At 39.4% G+C, this 17,750-nt stretch overlaps 1 protein-coding gene across 3 annotated transcripts in view; it reads left to right on the forward strand.

Moving 5' to 3' along the window:
* BMS1 (BMS1, ribosome biogenesis factor) overlaps positions 1-17,293 on the forward strand; it is a 37,073-nt gene extending 19,780 nt beyond the window's left edge. For all 3 annotated transcript variants that reach the window (XM_019556118.1, XM_019556119.1, XM_019556120.1), the window contains 12 exons: positions 579-736; positions 1,318-1,399; positions 2,191-2,267; positions 5,171-5,347; positions 7,083-7,271; positions 7,901-8,081; positions 8,659-8,717; positions 9,684-9,806; positions 13,815-13,962; positions 14,967-15,142; positions 15,734-15,895; positions 16,682-17,293. In XM_019556118.1, coding sequence (XP_019411663.1) covers positions 579-736; positions 1,318-1,399; positions 2,191-2,267; positions 5,171-5,347; positions 7,083-7,271; positions 7,901-8,081; positions 8,659-8,717; positions 9,684-9,806; positions 13,815-13,962; positions 14,967-15,142; positions 15,734-15,895; positions 16,682-16,912 — 1,763 coding nt within the window. In that variant the 3' untranslated portion in view covers positions 16,913-17,293. The remainder of the gene's footprint in view (positions 1-578; positions 737-1,317; positions 1,400-2,190; positions 2,268-5,170; positions 5,348-7,082; positions 7,272-7,900; positions 8,082-8,658; positions 8,718-9,683; positions 9,807-13,814; positions 13,963-14,966; positions 15,143-15,733; positions 15,896-16,681) is intronic.
* The last annotated feature ends 457 nt before the right edge of the window (positions 17,294-17,750 follow it).

Here is a 17,750-nt window from a genome sequence, read left to right on the forward strand (position 1 = left end):
GTCTTTAAGAAGAGGCTTGATGCCTACCTGGCTGGACTCATTTGAGCCCAGTTTTTCTCCTGCCCAGGCAGGGAGTCAGACTTGAAGATCTACAAGGTCCCTTCCGATCCTATTCCTATGATTCTGTGTTTTTAATACTCATACATTTTATATACAAAAACACCACAGTTGCTTAATTGGAGATTTTTTTTTTCAAAGAATGTGTCATCCAAAAAGAACCTGATTTTTTTTTTTTTCTTTCTTCAATGTATGTGAAATTTTGCAAATGGAATAACTCTATATTAGTATGTCTAGACTAACCATCTTTCTAACTCCAGATCTAGTATTGTGTTATGGCCAGTGTGTTAATTCATGTTCCTACTGCTTGCTCTGTTAATGAACAAAGCCACGTTTCAGTTTGTCTCTGATTTCTCATTTGAATCGAGGCTGATTCCCAGCTGTCTAGCTCTGCATTTTACTGTTGAAATCTTCTTTCTTTAAACTACTTCAAATATATAAAAATGTAAAGAACTAGAGAGTTTTTGGATTAATGTAATCAAGTTGCAGTTTATGATAATTTTAACTACTTTTTTATTTAGTGGCGGAGAAGGAAGAGGATGACAAGGATGATGGAGAAGAAGAGCTTGGAGGGTTGTTTCATGTCAGTCGTCCTGACAAAGAATCCAAACTAAAGGCTAACGGCCTTGACTGTTCCAAATTTGCAGTGGAAATTCCCCAGGATTGGGATTTAGAAGAGGTACTCCTTTTGGGGAGAGAGCTCTTGCACTCTGTACTCTTATGGCCACATTCAGGCCTGAATCGAGTTGCATCCATTTATTATGTCACTTAAGAAGTTGCCTCCTAAAGAACTGCCATTGCTGCTATACCAAGAAGTGTTAAAGAAATAAACCCATATGAGTTAGGCAATTTTGCTTGTGTGTCACGTCCTTTCTGTCTACTCTGTTTTGTTAATCGCTAGAAATATTCTCTCACAAATTCTTAGGATTTTTCTTTTTTTTCTTCCTTTTTTTGGTTAAAGGGTTGGATTGACTGTGCTAGGGCTGATGTTTTCCTAGTTATTCACTGAAGTAGGTATAGTGGTGCTGGCCCTCTCCTGGTGGGATAACCTCTGAAGGGTTGAGAGACATTATTCATTCTCTTCCACCTCTACTGAGGGTGTTTACAGGGAAGACATTTTGATACAGACAGCTGCATATAAAGAAGTGAGATGAGGTGAGACTGTCTCTAAACCAGCAAAATACTTGCAGATGGAAGTACTGGTGAAGTGCTATATGTGGTGACAAATAACAGGTACTTCAGGCAGTCTTTATTTTACAGGTTATGAGCAGCATTCGGGACTGCTTTGTAACAGGAAAATGGGAAGCAGATAAAGATGCTGCAAAGCTCTTAGAGGAAGATGGTAGGTATGATTATCTCTGAATATGACTAATGAAGTCAGAATTTCTAATACATTCAGTTACTTAGTATTTAACTTATCTGTGATCATTTTATTACTTTTTAAACAGGTAAGAATCACTAATAAGTGGAAATACTGTTTGCAGGGAACTGATTTGATCCCCTTTGTTTTGCTGAAAAGCAGGGATTATAGAAGTGGTAGAGGACAGGTGCATTTTTTAAATTTAAAATATAGATCTGCCATCTTTTAAGTAAATTGTTTGAATACCATTAGCCCTAGTAGAGTAAATATCCAACTTACTGAACTTTAAGCATATTGAATGTGTTCTAGATTTTTACTTTTTCCAGTCTCTGCCACTTGGTGAAAGTAGATGTCAGGTTCCTTTGAAAGTAACTTGAATACGCAGGGATTCAGAAGAAACAGTGATGTGATGCTGTCAAAACTAAGGGACACTTTTCTCTTCTGGTGGTGTAGATCCACCCTCTGGGAGATGAGATTCACCAGGGGTTACTAGATTTCACTTGAAACACTTGAAGGTAGCAATGTGAGAGATTTCTCATGATACAATATTGAAAAGAAAAAGGGAAACCACTTAAAAATGGGGCTGCTACCTCTTTACGATAGAGAATGATGAAGGAAATGGAGAAAACTGCTGTATAAAGCTAGCAGCAGGAAGGAAATGTGATAAATCCATAGTGAAAAATAAATATCCATAAAACCGTAAAGGTCTGAAAAATACAAAACCGTGTAACCCTGTTGCTAACCAATGGGCATTGTGACTGCTGTTTTTACAGAAGAACTTTATGGTGATTTTGAGGACCTTGAAACAGGAGTTGTGCATAAAGGGAGACCTGCTGTTGAAGAGGATGAGGTATGATTTGTAGCTTGCTTTTCATGATTTGTTTTATCCTTTAAGCTTTTGGGGACTGACTACAAAGTTGTTTGTAGTTCAGTAGGAACAAACTGATGGGGAAATTCCAAAATCATATAGATAGGTTTGTCTGTTCTTATTTTCAGTTGGACCATCCTTTTAGTCCTGGATGGTCAACCTATACAACTGTTTATGTTGAACTCATAAATAGCAGAATTAGAAGTCAACTCACTATCGTCTCAACAGTAGAGGGCAGGCTTAATCAGCTTGCTTAAATCTCAACAGTATTCAGGTAATGAGTGCTGGAAGCTGAATATTATATTCTTTGTACTTTAAATTAATCTTTTCTCAAGTATTGAAATAAAATAGGAAATTAGGTGAGGAACTAGAGTGTTAACCAAGGAATAATTGTAGGATAGACACCAAAAATGTCAATATAAAACTATGTAATATTGCCATATGCTGCTATAATATGTTCTCACCTATATGCTTGAGGTTACTGTTGTACAGTCTAAATTTTAGGAAGAAAGGGTTCTCTATACTAGATCTCTACTTACTGTGAAGAAACATTGGCATAGTTTACTCAGATATTATTTCTAAATTTGTTACCTGTAGGGCATTTTAACTTTTTGAGGTGCAGTAATGCAGGTTATAACACTCTATGGGCGAAATCCTCTCTGTACAGGAAGCTGTGTTTATTAGGGGTGTCTGAAGCTTCAGTAGCTGATATGATTCGAAGGAGATTTGGCCCGATTTGGGGACTGAATCTCTGAATCTGAATTGAATCAAGAGACCAAATAAAAGCTCCAAATCGATTCGAAGCATCCAAATCAATTCGAAAAAGCTTTGGAAAAGATTTGGCCAATTTGAAAATTTGGCTATAAACTAAACAGGCAGCTGCCAGCTGCCTCCAGCTGGTAAGTCTGTTGGAGTTGGGGGAGGGGAGAGAGAAAGGACATGGGGAAGGGAGGGATTGGGCCTGGGGCTGGGACAAGCTGCCCAGCTAGGGTGGGGGGGCATGTTACTCGGGGAGGGGAGAAGGAGGTGGGCCCAGCAGTGCTGGGAGGCTTTTTAGGGCTCATGGCAAAGCCCCCTGCGCAGTGTGGGCAGCGGGGATTGCCCCGCCCCTGCTTGGCACCCGTGCAGCAGCTGCCCCGTGGCGTGGGTGCAGCATGGCTTGGCAGGGTACCACATGCTGTCATTTTTGTCATTTGTGTATGTATAGATAATGTGTTCATAGTACAAATTTCATGTTGTTTGAGGAACTCTCTCTGGCTGCCACACCAAACAATCACATGGCATCAACATATTATTGTCTGTGTAGCTTTCTCTGTGCACTTCGAGTTAGAATGATGGTTTCAGTCCTCATCCAGTTAATGTCACTCATTCGAGACTGGTCTCAGCTTGTGTTAACACTGCCTCTTTAGGGAAACTGTTTAAAATGGTGGTTCTGTGATGTGTTTCTAGCCAGCCTGATGAATCGGATATTACAAAGGTGCAGCACCACCAAGGTTCAGAGGCCTCAAACAGAGATAATGGTGAAAGTTTATTCATTTAGTCCCCAGATAATGCCCTCAGACAGAGCCCAACCCCAATTTGAAGCTAATTTTAATATATAAGAGCTATAAAGCTCACATGTATGGAAAGACAGCATAGAGCACCAATTTCAAGATAACAGGAACAGGTCAACTTTGGAAGAGTTTGGAGAACTGTGCTCATTTGAATGAGTGACTTGCCTCTCGTTTTTCAGATTTCTTGTCTAGCTTCTTTATTTCCCTGGAATGTTCTAATTCAGCCGAGCACATTCTGTTTAGATGAATGATTCTTTTCATCCTCTGCTATCTTCCTGTGTTCGAAAGGATTCTCCCTTTTCCAGTAGCTCCTCACTCAAATGGTGTGGGACTCCTGTACAATCCCATTTTGCGCCATATAGACATCATGGTACTTAACCATTCCAGGCATAGTGGGGCACTGTGGAAGCATCACACAAAGGTACAGTTGAAGCAGTTTTAATCATATCCCCACTAAGACTTGCAATTCTGAGTGGGTTAATTAAAATACCACCCAGTGGTATTACATCTGATTGGTCTTGACTGCTTCGCCTACTCAGAATGTATTACCACAGAATTGCCAGGTATAACTATCCGTTGATGCTTGCCCAAAGAGTTTTGTCTGGAACTTCACTGTAGTATGGTCTCGTGTACTATCACACTGAGAGCTGTATTAATGAAAGTTTGGGACAATGAATGCTGTACTTGCAGTATAATTATGAGTCCAATCATAATACAGTATACATCATACAGTATAATTATGAGTCCAATCATAATAGTTACCAAATGTATTTAGAACATGTTAAATATGTAAAGTATTGTGAATTTTAATTTCTAACATGTGACTATTACTTTTGTACTCATTTGTGAAACTTAGATTGTTACAAGCAGGCCTTGTTCAGGCAGGTCTTGTACAGACTTCTTCCACCCAACCCATTTTGCACAGTACTGCACTCCCAACCTATATCACTCCAGGCTTGGGTCACTTAAGAACAGTTTCCTTTTATAATGTAGGTGTGCATTTTAGATTAATTGTAATAAAACATGCTGATTCTGGGTGCTGCACCTCTTGATGCTTGTTTTAACATCAAAGGTTTCTGATGAGGGCAAAAAGAATATTCTAAGACCACGAAACTCAGTTTCTCTCGCCCCTTCCCCTGCCCCCCCCTTTTTTTTTTTTTTTGCTGAAGAGAAGTGTTTCCATGTGGAAAACTTATTATTTAGCTATTTTTCTCTAAGATGCAAATTAGTATCACTTCTTGGTCAGAAACATAAGAACTGTTGGCCAGAATAGGACATTTTTTCTTTTTAAGAAAATTTTACAAGCTGTTTGATTGCCCCTTTTCTGACTAGGCTGTAAGTGAAGAAGAGGAGAAAGAAGAAAAAGATCCCAAAGCAGAAGAGGAGGAAGAGAAGAAAAAGCGCTTGGACAAGAAACGCAAATTAAAGGAAATGTTTGATGCTGAATATGATGGAGGAGATGCTACATACTTTGATGATCTTAAAGGGGAGATGCAGAGACAAGCACAGGTGAGAGCTGGTGAACTTGGCTATTTGTCTGCCAGTAAAAGTTCTTATATGCCACATTCTGTTTCTCTGAGGCATTAATGTCATTCAGCAACAGCTTTAGAAGTTATGTGCAAAAAATCTTGGAGAGATCCTTTTTATGGGTGAACATTGTGATTCCATTATCATTAAAAAATAAAGCCTTAATTAGAGTTGACTTATTGAGTCACTAACTCAGGTAGGAAAGCATAGTACGTGTCAGAAGCTACTTTTTAAATGCAGTATATTTAAAGTTGCCCAGTGGTTTGTGCATGATGTGGTGGTAGAACAAGCAAGTCATATTTGTTTTCGTGGAAGAAGAAATGTCAGATGGTAGAGATAAGTGAATTGAAGTGTAAAGGTTGTCTGTATTACTACCATTTAAAAAAATCAAAATCCTTATTGCCCAGATTATCATTAAAATACAAAGAAATATTTTCCTAATATGACTTCTTCATGTAATCAGTTGTTTTAGTTGCTATATGGACATTAAACACTCACAAGTGAGCAAGTGGATATTTACAAGGCAGTCTCTCCATTAAAATACCTTCCAGGTCATTGAAAAATTTGAGATAACCTCGTCTGTCTGCTGGGTGGACATTCTCAAGGCAACCAGAGGGAGAAATTGAGTTGTGCATTCCGTCCTAGTGTTATATTAAATGAAATTCCTCAGAATATTTTTAACATCATTTTTTTTCTCCTCATTGACATTGCATGAGAATATTGCTGGCTTATGTCCTAATAGAAAAGAACCTTTTTTTTTTCTACACAGTCTTCTCGTCCAACAAAATCTCTCTCGTATTAGTCATTAACTCAACTGTTACGTTTGCATTAACCTCTGACATAAATGACCAAACAATAAGCCTGAGCATTCTAAAGCGCTTGCTAAGAACATTTCATATGTAAGCAAGCCTCTTCCAGTAAAGGAATGAGACAATTTACAGCTCCTTCACTTAAAGCCTGTTAGAGATGTGTGTAATGTAAGCACTATATTGCCATTGCAACCCAACCAAAGTTTGAACGAAACTGGAGAAACCCAGACTTCACAAGTGCATTTTCCCCATGGATTTTTTTCTTTGTGTTAAAGCATTCAATGCATAATGCAACTCACTGACCTGTATAACAGATTTTAAATATAGCTCCTGTGAAGCGATCAGTAGAATGGCAAAATAAGACATTCTTGGCAGTACAGAACAGTGGGAAAGAACTCTCTTGTTAGTTACAAAGATGTATTCATAATTTATATAGACTTAGAACCCTTTTCTGTATTTCATCACATATACCAAAGGAAAGGAACTCCCCTTTGAAGCTTTAGTCACGCCACCAAAAATACTTAAGAGCCACCCTCTTAATTTTTAATGGCACTTAGTTTCCAGAAGTACCTCAGTGATATCAGAGGCTAAGTGCACTTCAGTAAGGATCATTGCCTTCTACTGGATGCTGTCTCCAGGTTGGAGCATTTGAAGCTTAAACTTCTTTGTGTTAAACTGGATCTGTTTTCTGAATGGAACTCTCCAGGGAAGAATGTGTGGAGGTAGGCATCTGTTATTTTTGGAAGAAGTCAAAAGAACTGTTAGGTTTATCCAGATGCATGCTGTGTAAAAACATGCTGTTATGTTTTATATGTGGAACTGAAACCTGCCATACAGGAGTTGTTAAAACTGGATTTCATATTTTGCTTTCAAACCATTAAAAAAAACCCTTTTTGTTTCTCACATAGCTTAACCGAGCTGAATTTGAAGATCAAGATGATGATGCCAGAGTGCAATATGAGGGCTTCCGGCCAGGGATGTATGTTCGAATAGAAATTGAAAATGTCCCCTGTGAATTTGTGCTGAATTTTGACCCTCAGTATCCAATTATCCTTGGTGGTTTAGGCAACAGTGAAGGAAATGTAGGATATGTTCAGGTAGGTAGCCAAAGCTATGTGTTTGATATAATGGTGCAGCCATGGTTCAAGTTGGGTGGAGCTTCTGTTTGTATTTCATTTCCTTTTCTGTGTATGTTAGCAAATAACGGAGAGAGCCACATTGTGAAAGTCCTAATGTTGGAAAGGGAGTTTGCTTGTGGTGTGGTTTAATTTCAAAATCAAATGGCTGTCCTTTTGGCGAAGAAAAAAAATTATTAAAATATTACAGCCGTACAAAGAGGCTCCAGTAAGGATTGGGTTGCACTGCAGTTTTGATAAAACGTGTGTGTAAAATAGATTTTACCAGTCACTGGCATTAAGGCTTAGGTTGTCCTTTAGGTCAGGTACAGACATTAACACTTACACTAGTAAAAGTGATTGAAACCAGGCTGTACTTGTAAAAGAACAGAAGTTCAGCACACACAGCTTGGTTTAAAAATGGCAGAACCTAGTCTAAAATTTGTCCCCCCTCACTCCACTCCACCAAAGAGCAAATGTGTGTTCTGTTTTCTACCGATATAAACAACACTGCTTACAGAAAACTGCATAACTTAGATCAAAGCTGCCTTGGGCTATTTGAACGTGTATACCTAGCCTTGATGATAAGGTTCATCCTTTTTTTTAATTAGTTGCGTCTGAAGAAACATCGTTGGTATAAGAAGATACTTAAAACCCGTGATCCTTTAATCCTTTCATTGGGATGGAGACGATTTCAGACTATTCCTATGTACTACATTGAAGATCACAATGGGCGCCATAGGCTTCTTAAATATACTCCACAACACATGCACTGTGGAGCAACCTTTTGGGGTAAGCTGTTAGAGTTGGCATCTGCAGCCACATTTATCAATTATAAAACTGGCTAGCCTTAAAGGAGGCTTTAGGATTTCTCTGCAAAAATAACCCCTTAAGGGTAAGGAAGAATCCTTTAAAACATATACCCAATGAGAAGAAGGGTAATAAAAATAGCTTCCATTGAAAAGAAAAAGGGTGGTAAGTGGTAGGAATGATTTGCGTGTTGTATACAGGCTGTTGTTGAAATTCTGATCACCTTGGTTTCGAAATTGCAACAAAAAGACGTTAGCAGCTGTAGTTGCCCCTGGGTGTCTCAATGCACAGGGAGAGGGAACATGTAAAGGGTCTAATCCTGCAAACGGATGCATACAAAAGTTAGTGCTTATGCCAATAATTCCACTGACTTCAATAGAGTCACTTGTATGTCTGAGTAGCATGATAAACACCACATAAAACATTTGTGGGGGACATTCTGCCCATAATGCTTAGCTCACTGATCTTATTTTGGCATTCTCAAGCTACCTTTCAGCCAAAGCCAGATTTTAGCCAAATGTTTGTTATTCTGTTTGTACTTATTTAATTTTATTTCTAGGCCCCATCACTCCACAAGGGACAGGATTTTTGGCTGTTCAGTCCGTCAGTGGTGCAACAGTAAGTTTATCTCGGAACGTTATTCACTTCCTATCGTTGGTCATTGCATCCAGTGATGAATGCCTTCCTGTGAAGCTTTTTCACAAGCTTATGTATTAACAGTAGGTATGAGGGGTGGGTTCTGAAAATCTCTATTATACTCAGATACTGCGATAACAAGCATGAGGTAAAGACAGACTTGGACAGGAAACTGCTTCCTCTGGTAACTGCTTCAGCATCATCTGTGCTAAAAATGATAAAATCTGTTATACTGCTTTCTGAGGGCATGGGTTATATTTGCTCTATGGGCTAATGTCACTATAACCTCATAGTGAGGTGCAATTAATTGAAGAACAGTGATATGTTTCTACACTGTGGTAGATGTGAAATCCTAGTTATCAGAATGCTTCAAGAATCTCTTAAAATATTTTGGTAAATGGTGCTGTGGATATACCTTGTGTGTTTTTTCTTGCATAGATTCCGTATGTATCTGGAGTTTCATGGATAGCGTGAGAGTAGATTGATTGGTGATTTTATTATTTCATCTCTGAGAGAACATTACAATTGTTTCTTTTTTTTAATTGAAGAGGTATCTTCACAGTATCTCAGTGGGAAAATAATTATGGTTAGTACGTTATACAGTCTATCTTCTTGCTGGACCTTTGTGCGCATAGTTCTGTTTCATGGAGAAACACAATAAGGTTGATAATGAGAAGAAATCCTTAAGATTATATCCAAGTTAATTTGAATAACAGTTCTAAATATTTCATTAGTGCCTGGGTTGGGATGTGACATCACGTAATCACTCAACTAGTCATTCTGAAGTTGATTTTAATTTGTCATGATGCTCTGCTACTGTCAGAGTTGTTGTTTGTGTACTCAGATGATTGAATATAATGAAATAATACCGGTGAAGTAAGTTCTTAACCGTTCAGTAGCAGGATAATTGTTTAATGATCCACACATACAAACTGTTCTATATTTCAGCCTGATTTTCGGATAGCTGCTACAGGAGTTGTGCTTGATTTAGATAAATCCATAACAGTTGTGAAGAAATTAAAGCTGACGGGTTTCCCATTCAAAATTTACAAGAACACTTCATTTATTAAGGTATGTGCTTCTATTAATGCTGATAGAATAGATATTGGAAAGAAACACCATGTGAGGTGCTCTGGTTCTTCCTTTGACACTTCTACCCAAATCAATGCATGTATGACAGTGTACTGGGTTTTATTAGGGTTCTTGATCTCTTCCTTTAATTTTATTTTCTCAGGTATATTTGATACAGTTTGTAAAAACATCCATTATTTTTCAGAGAATATAAACTATTATTATCTCTGTTAGTCTTTCTGAAACCTCCTGTTGTGCCAATTACATTATTGTCCTCCAGGGAGTGTTATAAAAGTGGCATGTGGATAATCAATCAGTCAGTTTTCCTGATGCACGATCTCGGTAGAATGTTAATTGAGTCCTGTTCATTCTTTATCCAGTCTTGGTTCTACAAAAATTACAAACTGTAGGATAAAAAATGAGCTCCTGCAGAAATTGGGACTTACCTGCTGTTGTGGAGCTGACTGTGGGAAATGCGTGGTACAGGACTGAATTTGCAGAGCCATCCAGCTGTTTTTAGTAAGGGAAGTAGACCTTCAAGCATAAAAATCTGGAAATAAAGCAATTTAGGATTTGTCTGCCAGGTGCTAGCAAGATGCCATGTTCTCTGAACTGAACAATGCACTTATTTACTTAATCTTTAAGTATGTGAATAGTGTGCTTGACTTCTATGCTAGTGTTTTATTAAAGCAAAAACACATGGGTCAGTGTTGTGTTGCATTAGAACCTTGCACCTAGTAATTTAAGTTACTTATACTTCATGGACATTTGTCAAATCTTATGTTACAAACAGATGCCCTTTTAAAAGAATAGATGGTTTAAAACTTATTTATTTCATAGATTTCATAGACATTAGGGGCTGGAAGGGACCTCAAGAGATTATTAGGTGCAGCACCCCCCCCCTCCGCCATAGGCGGGAAGTCAGCTGGAATCAAGTGACCCCAGCAAGAAATAAATCCAGCTGGTTTTTAAGGAACCCAGAGTAGGTGCTTGCACCACCTCTGGTGGGGAGGGGTGGTCCAGACCCTGGACACATGCACGGTAAAGAACTTTTTTCTAATATCCAGTCTAAATCGGCCTTTCTGGAGTTTATGGTCATTAGACCTTATTATCCCTTGGGGAGCTCTGGTGAACAGATGCTCTCCCAGGTCCTGATGAACCTCTCTTATGAAGTTGTAGGCTGCCACCAAGTCCCCCCTGAGCCTTCTCGTTTTCAGCCTGAAGAGTACCAAGTCCCTTGGCCTTTCCTCCAGGCCTTGGATCATATGAGTGGCTCTCCTCTGGACTCTCAAGCTTCTCCACATCCTTCCTGAAGTGGGGGGCCCAATACTGGATGCAGTATTCCAGCTGTGGTCTCACCAGGGCCGAGTAAAGTGGGAGGATGACTTCCCTGGTTTTGCTTGAGATGCATCGGTGGATGCATGCCAGAGTTTGGTTAGCTTTGCCCACCACCACATTACATTGGTGGCTCATATTCATCTTGTGGTCATTCAAGACCCCCAAGTCCCTTTTGGTTGTGGTGCTAGTAGTATAGGCTGAGCCTGTAAGTATGCTGAGGGATCTTCCTACCAAAGTGCAGCACCTTGCACTTCACTTCACAAGGGACGGGATTTTGGGCTGTTCAGTCCATCAGTGCCATCCAGTTTTGGTTGTCCCACCTTGAGAATGTGTCCAAGTCGGCTTGTGTCCCCAGCCTGTCCTGCAGTGTGGTGGCCCTCCCCTATAATTTGGTGTCATTTGCAAATTTGGCCAGTTCATATCTGACTCCTGAGTCTGGATTGTTAATGAAAATGTTAAAGAGTACTGGCCCGAGTACGTAGCCCTGGGTACACTGGTAACACTTCACCATGTTGATTCGCTCCCTTCAACTAGTACTCTTTGGGTCTGACCACATAGCCAGTTGTCTAGCCATTGGACTGTATGATGATCTAGGCCACAGTTCCCCAGCTTAAACATGAGGACATCATGGGGAACTAGATCAGAGGCCTTCTTGAAGTCCAGATAAATGACGTCCACATCATCTCCCTTGTCCAGGGCATATATTTCCTGGTCATAGAAGGAGATGAGATTGGTCAGGCAAGACCTGCCAGTCACAAAGCTATGTTAGCTGGCATTTAGAAGCTTGCCTTCTGTTAGTCTGGCGTTCATGGATCCCTTGACAACTTTCTCCAGAATTTTTCCAGGGGTGGACATCAGATTGATTGATTGGTCTATAATTTCCCAGCTCATCCCTCCTCCCTTTCTTGTAGATAGGGACCACATTGGCTCTTTTCCAGTCATCCGGGACCTTGCCTGAATGCCATGATTTTTCAAATATCCTTGCTAAGGGGGATGCAGTGATGTCTGCCAGCTCTTTCAAGGCCCTCAGGTGCATTCCATCTGGGCCTGCAGACTTGTGAATGCCCAGTTTCTCAAGGTGTTCCATCACCTGATCCACATTAATTTTGGGTCCATCATCTGCTCCTAAATTGGTTTGTGCCATTCCTGGCAGTGTGATCCTCATGGGAGGGTGAAAAACGGATGCGAAAAAGTCATTTAGGAGATTTGGCCCTTCCTTGGGCATCTGATGTCATTTGCCCTGTCGGATCTGTCAGGGGCCCAATACTGTCCTTGTTCTTTTTCCTACTTCCCACATATCTAAAGAAGGACTTTTTGTTGTCCTTGATTCCCGTAGCAAGCCTAAGTTCAATTTGTGCCTTGGCTTTTCTTGACTGCTCTCTGCAGGTATGGGTGAGTGCAGTGCAATCCTCCTTGATAATACTTCCTGTTTTCCAGCTGGTGTCGGCTACTCTTTTGAGCTTAATGAGATCCACCAGTTCCTTATTCAGCCATAGGCGCTTCCTTGCTCATTGACTGCATTTCTTGGGAGAAGGGATGGTTTTGCCCTGTGCTTCAGGGATTGTTTTTGAGTGATGACCATTGCTCATGTACTCCCTTTTCTTTGGGGGTATGGCCTCTGATTGCCTGACTGACCAGTTCTTCCAGTTTGCAGAAGTCGGCATTCCCGAAGTTAAGGACTTCTGTTTTACTGAGGGGTTTGCCTGCTTTTTTGGTGAACTGAGAAGGTGACCAATTCATGGTCGCTGTCGCCAAGCTTCCCCTCAATCCACAGGTTGCTCACCAGGTCCTCCCCTTTAGCCAGGACTAGATCCAGCAATGCCTCTTCCCTAGTTGGCTCATAGACCTCCTGGGTTAGGTAGAGGTCATTGATGCATGTGAGAAAACTATGCGACCTGTCAGATTTGGCCATGCGATCACCCCAAAAAATCTCAGGGAAGTTGAAGTCTCCCATGACAATCAAGCATCAGGAGCATGTGGCTTTGACAATTTCCCTAATGAATTCCCAGTCTAGGTCTTTCTCTTGGTTGGGGGGTCTATAGTAGACTCCTACAAGTAAGTCACTCTCCTTGTATCTTGGCTCAGAGGGTCTCAAGGCACCCTTCCTGGTTTGGAAACTCAGTCTGCAGGGAGGTGAGCTGATCTTTGACATAAAGAGCAACATTCCCACCCCTCTTCCCCACACAGTCTCTCGTATACACAGTGTAACCCTCTACTGCCACCGACCAATCATAGGTGGAGTCCCACCAGGTCTCCGTAATTCCTACAAGGTCATAGTCATTATCTCATGGGAGAAGAGCCAGTTCCTCATGCTTGTTTCCCAAGCTCCTGGGGTTTGTTTACAGGCAGTTAAGTCTGCCATGTGAAGCCCAATGCTTCCTTGAGGGACAGTGTCAGGGCAGTGTAAAGTTACTGTGTTAAGAACCTTTCCTTTTAAGGTGTAGATTAGATCTTTTTTCATTAGATGATTATCTTAATATGCTTGGCAGTATCAGTTTAAGTTAAGGGTGACATTTTAAGATCCTGATTCCTTGTTTATGTGAAACTGCTAGCAGATGGTGGTACTTGTGTGGCCAATACAAGTCCATGTGGAGGGTAGTATTGCTACTGTATTCACAGTATGCCTAACGTCTTCAATTAATGACCACATGTAATCCTTGAATGTCCTAGGGAATGTTCAACTCTCAGTTGGAAGTGGCAAAATTTGAAGGTGCAGCCATTCGCACTGTGAGTGGTATTCGAGGGCAGATCAAAAAGGCTCTTCGGACACCAGAAGGAGCTTTCAGGGCAACATTTGAAGACAAGTTGTTAATGAGTGGTGAGTTTTACTGCCATATAAGATTAATAGGTGATTATTACCCCATAACTTTTTTTCCATTTCTGATACTGATGGCAGCACTAGCTCCTCTTTTCTTTAGAATCTCAAGTAACCTGAATGTGGATCGAGAGAGAAAAGAACCTTTTGATTATATGTTACATATGCAATAAATGTACCCATGACAAAAACTGATGGAAAATAATTGCTTACTTAACAGCAGCTTTCTGTTAGGTTGTTCTTAAGAAGCAGAAAAAAATATAGATGAAAATCTGTTTAGGTGATCTATTTATCAATGTTAGTTTGTTTTCTACCAGACTTTTTGGTATATTTTCCTGGACACTTAAACAGAGGCAGCACTTAATGGCATGAGTGCTAGAAAGGGACTTTATAAATAATCCAGAGAGTGTTGATAAAAGCGTCTTAATAAATTCTTCTCTGGTCTTGTGTTTTGAAACAACAGATGAGTTCATATTTAGTTTATAGCACAACTGTGAGTGATAATATTTGTATATGGCCATTGGGTTTTAAGCTGTTATCTCCTGGGGTGGTAGTTTCTGGATGTCGAAGTTGTACTAGTAGAAGATAATAGGGAGTAGTAGATAATTCTGCTTACAACAACATAGAGAGGAAAAGACAGTATTTTTGGATGTGATGCAGAGATAGGCAGAAACTGTATGCAGGCTTCTTTTGCTATACACTGATCAGTTTTTTTTAAATTAAGTAGGCATATCTAGGACAGTGATATTCAACTTCTGGCTGTTTAGGAATCTACAGCTCTTGGGATATCTGGTCATATATACATATTAGAGTAGACCTTAAAGTATTAGAACATGCATTGCTTTGCCAAAAATGGTAAGAATGGTGTATAAAAGGAGTCCTGTCTAAAGTAGAGGTGAAATATTAGCGTCAGGTGTGTCACTCACTTGATTATCTTAATCTTTATTGGAAGTATTAATATAGCAAACCATCTTGTCAAAACTAAACAAATATTTTTTTTCTTTCAGACATTGTTTTTCTGAGGACTTGGTATCCTGTTTCCATCCCAGCTTTCTATAACCCGGTAACATCCTTGCTAAAGCCAGCAGGTGAGAAAAACACCTGGACAGGAATGAAGACAACTGGCCAACTGAGGCATGAACGGGGTTTAAGAATAAAGCAAAACAAAGATTCCCTTTATAAGGTATGTTTTATACTTCTGTGGTCCACAAATAAGAAAGGTTATGTAATGTCTTTGAAAGGTACCCTTGTGTTCTCACGTGTGTGTGCGACTGTGCCCAAACGTGTGGCCTGAGATGTGTTTGTTCACATACATCTCTTACTCACAGTGTAGTTTTAACCACTGTTCCTGGTAGCAGTGCAAAATGACAGTGGAGAGTGAGGGTGATGATTGTGTGCTCAGTAAGGACACATCACAGAGTGACCCACAGAATGAAAAATGAGAAATCTACGAGGTCAGTCAAATGAAACAGCCTTGGGGATTGAAGACTTCATATTAATCCAAAAAGACATTGCTCCTGCATTATTTGGCTCACGTCTATAGTCCTATAAACCATGTAAAAAAAATCTTTGAATATCCTCTGGTGATCAGGGCGTAATTTCAGATCTTGTCCATAAAAAGTAATGAGACTGTGTCGTACACAGGTATAACCCATCATTCATAGTCGAGAATAAGAATGTCAGAGAGAGAACAATGTTTTTCTAAAGTGTCTGGAAGAAATGTTATTTGGCAGAAATACAGCTCTTATATATCCGATTAATTTTTTTTTTTCAGCCCATAGTGAGGGAGAAGAAGCATTTCAATAAGCTCCATATTCCCAAGGCACTTCAGAAGGCACTTCCATTTAGGAACAAGCCTAAGAATTATGAGAAGAAAGCTAAGCTTTCAAAGGACCAGTGGAGACCAGCTGTTATCAGAGAGCCTCATGAAAAGAAGGTAATCGTGTTTTATTTCAAAACAAGCTGTATAAAAACATTTTTGCTTAGATTATTTTTGGCATTTTATTTTAACTTTGGAGTCATTTGAATATACAGGTATTGCTAAAGACCTGTCTGACATTAAATCACCCCAGCTGTTCATTTTACTCCAACAATGGAATAGGGCATATATCCTGAATTGGTTCTGAATCAAGTTGCTTAAATATTGAAGTAAAAGATTGACATTAAAATGGCCAAACTGTGACTCAAGTTCTACTAGAGTCTAGTCAATTTTCTCAGTGTTTAAGAATGTTTAAGTGCATTTGTCTTGTCACATGAAAGCCTTAGCTTTTGTTGTTTTCTTTTCTTGTACTTATTCTGCAATTATTTAGTGACGGAGAGGTAATGAATGCCAGTAAAGGTAGTGCACTAATCTAGGATCTGGTGAAAAATAGAGTTTATAGGAGCAAGAGGAACTAAACCTTAATTTAGTTTTCCTGTCAAATTAAACAGTCTTAAAATTATAAGCTTTAAATAGTACCTTTTGATTCAGGCGTTTCTGAGAATTTCATAATTGGTAAGCCATTCAACACCCATTCCATTAATCACTACAGTTATTTCCATTTTACAAATGGGAAAATGGAGGTGCAGTAAAATGAGTTGCTCATCCAAGATTTCCACTCTTCATGTTGTTTGTTAAAGACTGTTACTTAGCATTTACCAGGAATAATCGCATCTTTTCTTCACACATACATCATGGGAGCTTTCCAAAATGTGTACTTATTGCAGAATTTTCCTGTTTCAGATATCGGCTCTACTTAGTGCTTTGGGTACAGTCCACAATTACAAAGTGAAGAAAGCCAAATTAAAACATCGTGAACAGCTTAAAAAATACCTCAAAGTGAAGCACAAGGAAGAGGAAGAGAAATTTAAAAGACAAAAGGAAGCCAAGAAAAAGCTGTATAGAATTATTGGACAAAAGGAGAAAAAGAGACAGAAGTCAAGCTTGAAAGGATCTGCTGGGGGCGAGAAGTGACATCTGGAAGATAGATAGCTATGCAGCTTCCTGTTAAAGACAGTCAAAAGATGGTATCTACAACTGTGCTGTAGACTAAGTTGAACTTGCTTTGAAAGTGCAAGGAAAATAATGCAAATACTGACCTTGTTTATGTTCTCATCATATGGAAATGTATATAAATAATATTTTAAATTACAAATTTTAGGTTTTTTTCACTGTTATACCAGAGAATGTAGTATTTCACAACAGTCATCTTCGCACAGTACACCATGACCATTAAAAGCCTTTTAGTGTTAATTAGTGAATATCATTAATTTATAAATGGATCACCTGGATTTCAGTGGTCTGTCTTGGATTAAGATTTAAGGTTGTGTGAATAAGAATGTTTCAATTTTTCTCTGTGCTGGTAATGTCATTTTTTAATTTTACCCTTTGTCAGACCTTCTATGAAAAGGTAAGAAGATCACGGTTAGTATTGGCAGCTGGGTCCAGAGGGCAGGAAGTTTGTTTTATGGCTATGGTATCATAATAAATGTTGCACATGTAGCCATTTCCAGATTCCTAGATCTTGTGTTCCTGAACATAAACACTGCAGACAAACTACCCTAGCCAGTGCCCTTCCTGTAATTTGAAGCCATGTTTTCAAAAGGAACAAATGTTTTTTCCAAGGTCTCCCATTCATAGTCAGTGTTTAGGCACTTCTTCATTTAAACTGAGGCTGGAACATGGTAACATCTATTCCACATGCAAGTACTTTTTGGATCATCTTTGAGTGCAAAGTGCTTTTTTTTTGTTCACCCAGGATCTTTTGAGAACACCCATACCACTTATGGCTGACCATCTCAGTTGTTGGCAT

Source organism: Crocodylus porosus, unplaced genomic scaffold (assembly GCF_001723895.1).
Source record: "Crocodylus porosus isolate Cpor-Errol unplaced genomic scaffold, CroPor_comp1, whole genome shotgun sequence".
Lineage (NCBI taxonomy): Eukaryota > Metazoa > Chordata > Crocodylia > Crocodylidae > Crocodylus > Crocodylus porosus.